We start from the raw sequence: 9,629 nt of genomic DNA, 5'->3' as shown, positions 1-9,629 counted from the left end.
CTTATATGTTTCTATAATATGTGATGTTTTGGTTTCATACTTGAGGGTTTTTATGTTTTTGATGTAGTCATTGAAAACATTATATCAACAGTATGTGCAAAAAATATATATTACATAAATAAAATATATACAGCTTTACATTATTTTACCTATGTACAATAACTCTCTGTATGTTGCATAATCAGGAGCCATGCATTTACATATAATTGAAACACTGAACATCTGATCTCTTCAAAAAATATTGCTATACACATCTTGATTATACCTCTCTATAACCCATCTCTGAAGTAAGTACACTGACATAAGAGAGGACTAAAAAAATCAGTGTGTGTGTGTGTGTGAGAGAGAGTGAGAGTGAGAGAGAGAGAGAGAGTGAGAGTGAGAGTGAGAGTGAGAGAGAGAGAGAGAGGGGGAAAGAAAGAAAAAGAGGGGAAAAAGCTAAAGAGAAAACAATGAGATAACTCCTACTCTTCGCTCACTCCGTCTTTTCAGGAATAATTCTGATCGTCCAGTCAGATATGATAGTAGTAGTATATTAATATCACTCTGTACAGTATATCATTCCGTTTCAGTACTTCACTACTAAATGCAGGTCCTCTCATAATAAAATATACGAAAAACCTTCAGAATCAAGAAAGAGTAACAAAGCACCTCCAAAACAATGACTATGCCAATTTATAATATTATCAAAGTGATACACAATCTTCTTTTGAAAGAAAACCCATTTTTTATTATAAAGGAGGGCTGTGTGTGTATGTATGTATATATATATATATATATATATATATATATATATATATATATATATATATATATATATATACACACACACATGTATAATAAAACTTAATTATTTAATAGCAATTATGATAGTATTATCAACAATACATATGAATTGGAATTGATGAGTGACTTTGATGATACACACACACACACAATTCTATTCAAAAGTTTGGGGTCAGAATTTATTATTTTTTAATTTATATCTGTATTTTCACAAATATTAAGGCGCACAACATTTTTCAAAATCGATTATAATAAGAAATGTTTCTTGAGCACCAAATAAAAAAACAATAAAAACATATTAGAATGATTTCTGAATGATCATGTGACACTGAAGACTGGAGTAATGATTCTGAAAATTCAGACTGATCAGAGGAATAAATTAATTAAAGGAATAAATTACAGGAATAAATTAATTTGATTTTAAAATATATTAAAATATAAAAGTTATTTTAAATTGTAATAATTTATCACAATATTATGGTTTTTACAGTATTTTTGATCCAATAAATGCATCCTTGGTAAACATTAGAGACTTCTGATGACATCAAAAAATCTTTCCGACCCCAAACTTTAACGGTAGTGTGTGTGTATAAACTTCATTGAACAGACCACAAGGTGGCACAGATTTGACAGACTTGACATAACCCTGATTTTGTCCTGTCAAACATTTCACCAGATCATCCACTGGAACATACCTTGTCAATACAGTAAATGTGTGATGGCTGGTCGCTGTTGTAGCGAGAACACAGACGTAAGGCGGGTGTGTTGAAGCTTTTGAACTCTAAGCTAATTGTGACTCAGATATGACAAGCATGACTCATTCGGCCCCTCTGTGCGGATGTGACGTAAAGTGCCAGGTCTTTGCAGTGCCGTCGAGTGAAACTCAAAGGGACGACTTCTACAGAGCAGAGTTGAAATCGGCAATCAAAAAGTCGACATGGTCTTTGTCTTTGGTCTTAAAAGCCTCCGCAATGACTCGAGTCGCATCCCGGTGCTCCATTCCTTTAAGTGACATGCCATTCACCTCCAGAATCACCTGACCCACCCGTAACTGCCCACAGATATGCACAGAGCCCCCCTTCTGGAAGACAGAAAGAGAAAGAAAAAGAGAGAGAAATAAGCAAAGAAAGTAGCAAACTTTACGAAAGAGAGAGACCATCTATCAAAAGTGCGAGAGAAAAGACAAGAGGGAAATGGGGGAGAAAATGAGTGCTTGTTCTCTCCGATATGGCACTTTATATTGAGAGGTCATTAGCTGACCTCCTGTCAGTCATAGTATAAAGATAAAGTGCCCAAGGACAGGTAGAAAGAGATAAGCAAGATGAGCGTTCTGGTTGTCATCTTTTGTTCAGCTGGAGGGAGGCTGGTCTGATCGCAGTCTAATAGCCCTGCTACATTTGGGCCAACAATCTCCAGTCCACAATCAGGCACTATAATGGTCACACCGTGAAAGCGCTGCTACAGTCATATAATCCTGCTGGGATCTGATTTAATTGAATAAAAAAATTTTGTACATTTTTTTTTTTTACATTTCTAAGTATTACAATAACTCAACATGACACATGATTTGTAAATGTCTGATTAAAGATTGAATAGTGATTGCTCTCATAATGAACATTTAATAAGAATCAAAGTGGATCTTAAGGAGTCCGGAAGAGCGGTAGCCATGGTTACACCAATGACATCGGTTCATTGCGCATGTGTACTTTCAGGTTGGATTCAGTACATAACAGTGTCAGACAGCATCTGAGATCTCACTCTCACTCTAACATGCTTTAAAAAGGATGCTTTGAAAAAACATAATGAATAGAATTCATGCCTGTTTTATCTTTGAAATAATCAACAGCACTTTTTTCCCCAAAACTCTGATTATGTCATGTGTCACATCGAGATATATTAGCATTACCCTGGTATGGGTATCAAGGAAAATCAATTGCTAATCTATTATCAGGATTCTGTCACTTCAGGTCTGTTTTGAGCTGTCTTGTTGTTGTGAGCGTGCGGTTCTGAGTTCGCTCGGGTCGTACGCTCTTCTGTCCATGTGAGTTGTGTTGTGTGCGGAGCGTGATGTTTGTATCCTGGCACTTCGGTCTAGTTTGGTGTTGGTTCTGTGTCGTGGTTCAAACATTCATGCTCTGTGTGTTTATCTTCTGTTGTGAGTACACGGGATCAGCATTCGCTCATTCCCTGTGCGCTCTGTTTTTTGTGAGTGCTTTCGCTCGGGCTGCACACTCTTCTATCCGCATGTGTGTTGTGTTCGCTGTAGCGCGCGGTTCGTGTTGTCATGTTCTGTGTGGACGCAGTCGGTGAGATTGCCATGTGATCTCCTGTCGATTGTCTAACCCCGCCCATCTTGTTATCTGATTATTGGTTCATTTGCCCCACCTGTCCTCCTCGTGACCTGCTTTGTTTGCTCTCCCTATTTATTCTCCTTGTGTTTTCCTTCCTGTGCCAGTTCGTCGTTTTAAGTATACCGTTCCTGCCCTGCCCTGCCCTGCCCTGCCCTGCCCGATCCGTTCCGATCCGATCCGATTCGGTTACCATATCCAGGACTGCTTTGTCCAGATGCTGGTCTTGTTTCCCCCATGGGATAGTTTTTATTTTATTTAATGATTCCTTCACCCAACCCTGACACCTATTTACTATTCATTAATTCAAAATCAAAGCTATTTCTCTTTCCTTTGAAGGTCAGCCATTTCAAGACAATAAAATCAGCAGAGGAATATTCTGATTGTGTCAAACAGCACTTTAAAACAGCACTTTCTCTTCACAGTTGCTGGTAACACTTTATTTCGATAGTCCATTTTTGATATTCTACACTAGTAGTACATCAACTACCAGTGATTAGAGTAGTAATAAACTGTCTGCTTAAAATCTGCTAACACTTTTCCCCCAACAGACATTCTACTGACTACAATTAACTTTAGCAAGTACATGGCAACTTATTCTACAAACCCTAAAGGCCCTGATATACTCGCTGTGAAGTTCTTTTTCGTTCTTCGTTTATGGGTTAGCAACGATATACTGTTATCGAACACCTGATGCTGCCCACACAGTTGATTGAATATGTAAATATGTGCTGTGCGCTTTCCTAGCAATAACAAAATAAACACACAACAAAACTAAGAAAACAGCAAGTGTTTTAAAAAAGCATAATAAAGGTCATAGCTAATTGGTTATGTTTGCACGAGCTCTACGGCACTCAAGTCACATTTATTTATATATCACTTTATACAATACAAAGCTTAAAATCAAGCAGCTTTACCGTATTAAACATGAAAAACTGGAGTCAGTGTCTCGTTTCATCATAAATACAATTTAATTTTCTACTATAAAGCATCTCTCCAGTGTGTTCATGTTTTCACTCGCGGACGTCTGACCTTGATCGACTTTCCACGTGAAAGAAGGCGGAGCCTCCGCGCACACCTACCTATTACGTAATCACCACGGACCAATATTAGTACAAAGGGGTTTATCAGCCGGAGCGAACCTTTCCGGAAAATTCGCTTTGTCAAGCTGTTTCAAACTCCCAAAAGAACTCCAAACAAACTTTGTTTCGGCCTGATTTTGTTTGAAATGACGTCACATCAGTTGAAGTAAATCGGGGCCTTAACCCCAACTTAACAGTCTACCAATGCTCTAACAAGATTGAGTTGACAAGTAGTTGCAAATTAATAAGAGTTAGTTAACATGTAGTTGCAAAGTTACTTAGAGTTAGTAGAATGCATACAGTTGACTCTCTAAAAGTATAATCCAGTTACTGTTTCTGCTAGAATAGCCAACAAATTAGGGAGTGTTGTAACAGACATAGTGTCTTATTGGCTAAAAAAAAAAGTAGGCTGCTCCCCAAACTCTTAGGGCTGTCAAAAAAAACAAAAAAAAACAGGTGTGATGTCTCAGGACATTTTCTGGAGCAAAAAAATATTCCGCAATTTTAATTATGGAACATGTCCAGATGGGTCTGTGACAGGCTGTGCTCTTCTGTGACATTTCCAATGGTGAGATTTACACATGCTGGTTATGTAAACTGACGTTCTATGCAAATTTCAAGGATACTCCAGCAATCAACAAAGAATAATAATACAGCAACACCGCTAAAGCACTTTGTCCTCATTTAGCAGTATTGGACATCTCTATAAACGCTATTAGAAAAAAGTTATGTTAATTTCATATTTTTTCATCCCCTAAAGCTATAGGAATATCACAAGATGCTTGATCCCCATCAGGCTTAAATATGCAAGCAAACATATTTCTGTGCAAAGCCACTTTGCGCTAAAGGGGAAATCTCTCACCTTCATGTCGAGTGAACACAGCACTGATAGAAGTAAGCACACAGACACATGCACATAAACGGGTCCTGAATATGCTAATGCACTATGTTAACTAACAGTTGCTGGAATAAAGGTCATAAAAGAAATGAGAGGAAAACAAACCGGCTCCTTTATATTTAAAACTTCCAGTAATGTTATGACTAAAGACTAATCTAGCATCTTAACACTGCTAAATGCACAGGGGTCTATCTGATAGGGAAATATTAACAGTGCCATGAGTAATTTCTAACATGAAAATTGGAGTTGTTTTGCCGTGCTATTTTAGTCATATGATGAATAAGCAGGTTTTACTGAATGCTTTTCATGTGTATATGAAAGAACAGCTTTTAAAAGCTTTCTGAAAACACATTATATAAGTTATAACTGTATATTGCACCTTGATGGGTGTAATATCAGACCTTCACAGTACATTAGCTACCCTTTCCGTTAGTGGAACAAAAGGTACTTTCTGGGAATAGTAATTCTAAGACTTTGTGATACTTTTATGTTAACATTTCATATTTGTTACAGCACACAATTTCTATGTGGCTGAGTTTAAACACTACAGAATGTTTAATCATCATACTTTATAGCTCTGCACCAAAACCTACAGCAGCATGCTGCCTAGCTTTCGAGACTATTAGCTACAGTACATAGGAAGTTTTTTTAAATGGAAGCTCATAAGTTACTGATTTGGAATGTTATAGGAAACAACTTCTTCTTCAGATTAGACTCATACTTGATTTCAACAGAGTATCGTGTTGCTAAGATAACAATATGATATTCTAATTACATAACATAACATAACATAACATTAATGCATTTGTAGTAAAATATTTCATTTTTAATTAGAATGAACTATTTTTAATTATAAATTTTGATGTATACTACACTATCGTTCAAAAGATTTATATAATATTTTCAATGATCTTGTGTGCTATGCATTCTGGGATTGCCTTCGCCACAATGGATACTTAGATTTAGGCAAAAAACAATAATTAACTATGGTTTCTTCCTTGTGGAACAGCCATCCTGTAATGATGCCACAAAATGCTAATTAGACAACTCATTAAGGTTTGGAACGCAGCTATTATTTTCAGCTTTCTTAGCCGTCGTTTTGAACTTTAACCCGTTCTGACCCACCTGTATGGTCGCAATGCGTGGCAGAGGCTGTCTGGTGTTGGCACCCCCTTCAACAGCAATACCCAGTGTACTGGCACACTTGGGCACCCGTACAAATATAGGCTCCATTATTCCCATCTAAAACAATGAACAAAATGGATGCTACTTTAGACATCACACTCAAGAAGACAAAAAAGACAGAGATTTAAAGGAATGTGGAGGACGAAGACAAGAGAGTTTAACATGAATTAAGAAAAATCTGAGATAAACCATAACTCTCCTTTAAACAGCAGCAGGAAAAACGAGACTAAATCTCTACAATGTTACATTAAGACATATACGCATCTGTTTAACAGTTGCTTATATGCTATATGATATCAACAACAGAAACTCACCTGTTTTGCGGAGGCCTGTGCGAGTCCTTCCGCTCTGCGTGTGTCACCTATGACCTGCAGGAAGGGAGGTTTGCCTGGTCGCGGGCTGCTGTCCTTACTCAACCCTCCAGCCTCTGCGATATCCACTCCACTGTCCTCGCTCAGAGTCTGTCCGCTGTCTGACAGCTGGGACAGGGTGGCTCCTGGGAATATAGACAAATGAGCACACAAAGCCATAAATAACCACACAATTTAGCTTTCAGAGATTAGAGGTCTGCATTCAGAATTTATGTGAACCTCACACATTAGCTGAATCCGAAAAGAGTTACACTGCTGGATGAATTCCCTAAGTGCTGAACTTCATCAAAGTTTAGATGTACCTACTATGGCTGTCAATTTAGCATGTTAAATTAGTGTGACTAATTATTTCAAATGAATGAGATGCCACCTGACCTCTACGTGCATTCTGTAATAAGGTATCCTGCCATTTGATAAATTAAAGCCTAGGTACCTTCTTTTATCTTTATATTGACATCTAAAGCCATTTTTTGTAATGTGTATTCAACAGGGCTGGGTATCGATAGAGATTCCCTGATACAGTTCGATTGTGATTAATTTTGGTATATTTCCATTATAATGTCCATTTTGCTTGTGTATGAAAGACATTCTCTCACTTACTAATTCTGTGCATTATACAGGAAAAACTCTAACTTGATACATTTCAAAAATATTAATCTTAAAATTTTACAGCAGGACCTAAACTGTGCAGTTCATTTTTTCTATTTATTATATAACAGATACAGTAAAATAAACATCACAGCCAAAAATGCTCTGTGGATACCAACCGAACTTTAAATGACATTTCTTGTGAAAAAACTATAATTATAATAATGTATAAAATTATTGTCATGATTCCTGTCTTGTGTTCCCATTTCTTGTGTTTAAGGACTTTTAAGTTGAAGTGTTTTCTGTTCCTATTGTTTGTGTTCTCTTCCTGTTTTTAGTTCCTGTTTGCTTTGTACCTTGTTTTTTCCATAGTTACTCTCATTTGTTTCCACTAATCACCTTCACCTGTCCCATGTTAGCCCCTTGTTATCTTGTGTATTTAAACCCTGGTATTTTCCCAGGTTATTTGTCTGGTGTTGTTACAACATGGATCTTATGTTTGGCGTACTCATTCTGTTCCTGGTTCTCTGGTCTTTGTGTTTGATTTGTTTATTTTTCACAATAAAACTTGGATCCAGCTCTTTTTTGCTTTTGAGCAGCACAACATCACATTACAATGCATTACAATTATTGTAAAATTATAACCTCAGTAAAAAAAAAAGTATAAAAAGTTCATAAGAATTTATATATATATGTATACTCAAGAAGACAAAAAAGACATGAGAGTTTAACATGAACGAAGAAAAATCAGAGATAAACCAAAACTCTCCTTAAACGGCAGCAGGACAAACACATAAAAAACATAAACATACCAACTTGAATAAATCTAACTAAAAGGAATAGTTAGTGAAAATTCTGTCATTATTTACTCACCCTCATGTCATTCCAAACCTGTATGACTTTCTTTCTTCTGTGGAACATAAAAGAAGATATTTTGTTTATTTAAAGATGCAGTGTGTGATTTTTAGCGGCATCTAGTGGTGAGGTTACGAATTGCAACCAACAGAAGTTACGGTGGCCGACAGGAAAAGATGTCGTCGTCTGAGACAGCAGAGAGTAGCCAGTTAAGCAATGAGGTTTATTTACAAAGATAAATTAAGAAATGATGTTTACTTTATTATTCAGTAAAACGATATGTTATTGTCACTTGTTCATCATTGTGTTAGTATTTTATTCACTGACTTTAATTAGCTTCTTTGCACGAAGAACAACATAGTGACGAAACGCGCTCTGTAGTAGTTTGTCCGTTTAGGGCCACTGTAGAAACATGTTGGCGCAAAAATATTATATTGCATTTCTGTCTACAGATCCTTATAAATATGACACAATGCACCTTTAATGAAAGTTAACCAAAACTGTTTGTTGGCCAACCTTCTTCAAAATGTCTGCTTTTGTGTTCCACAGAAAAAAGTGATTACAGGTTTGAAATGCATTACATGCACACTCATATATTCATAAAATGCTATTATAATGTGTTTTTGGCAATATTGTGATTAAACTTTACCTCATGTAAACACAATACTCCTATTAATAATGGCGGTAAAAATAATCACAATTCTTAGCATGATCAGAATAATGAAAATTGCATGTAAATGGGAGTAAAGAGGTTTGCTCTGTCATGGAAACATCTTACTATGATTAAGTCCTTACTCTGATTACTGGGAAAAAAATCGCAGTATTGGTGCACATGTAAACGTAGTCAATGATGACAGAATTTTCATTTTTGGGTAAACTATCCCTTTAAGATATAGAGCCCTATCACACACTTGGCGCAATGCGGCGCCAAGCGCGACTGTTTTTTGCTGGTTTCAGCCCGACGCAGTTATCATTTTCACATCCTGCGCCACGTTGTTTAAATAGCAAATACATTTGCGCCCATTCGTGCACCCATGGGCGTGCTGGTCTGAAAACTATGTGTGTTTGGGCGCATTGTTGGCGCGTTGCTATTTTGAGACAACTGAAATAGACTGCGCCATTGCCCAACAAAAACCTGGTCTAAAGTCATAAGTCAATGGCGCAGTATTATTCTTTTTTTAAAAAGCGCGTTAGTAATGTGGGTCCACCACGCACGTAAACTTTGTCTCGTAGATGGTCATCTTGTGCACTTTAACCTTGTGCACGAGCAGATCCGTTTCCTCGCTAGAGAAGCGTTCAGCTTTTCCACTCTCCGATTCCGCCATGGCGAGAGCGCAACTGGATTTTAAAGGGAATTTGAGATGAGACTCTGATTGGTTTATTGCACGTTACGCCCAAAACACACCCATTACTCATTAAGAGAATAGGGACAACCCCTTTTGGACCATGCACCGGGTGCGCCAACCATTTTTCTCGTTTCCCATTCGGACACGCCCTAAGTGCACTTGCGCTGTGT

The 9,629-nt window shown here is 37.2% G+C and overlaps 1 protein-coding gene across 1 annotated transcript in view; it reads right to left on the bottom strand.

Moving 5' to 3' along the window:
* Positions 1 to 1,127: 1,127 nt before the first annotated feature.
* Positions 1,128 to 9,629, bottom strand: part of whrnb (whirlin b) — a 57,145-nt gene continuing 48,643 nt past the window's right edge. The window contains exons 10-12 of the mRNA XM_082169298.1: positions 6,614 to 6,795; positions 6,240 to 6,356; positions 1,128 to 1,867 (exon numbers count right to left, since the gene is read on the bottom strand). Of these exons, the coding sequence (XP_082025424.1) occupies positions 1,685 to 1,867; positions 6,240 to 6,356; positions 6,614 to 6,795 (482 nt within the window). The 3' untranslated portion in view covers positions 1,128 to 1,684. The remainder of the gene's footprint in view (positions 1,868 to 6,239; positions 6,357 to 6,613; positions 6,796 to 9,629) is intronic.

Source organism: Leuciscus leuciscus (genome assembly GCF_965113295.1).
Source record: "Leuciscus leuciscus genome assembly, chromosome: 5".
NCBI lineage: Eukaryota > Metazoa > Chordata > Actinopteri > Cypriniformes > Leuciscidae > Leuciscus > Leuciscus leuciscus.
The sequence above is the reverse complement of the archived record's forward strand: the minus strand, read 5'-3'. Positions and strand labels throughout refer to the sequence as shown.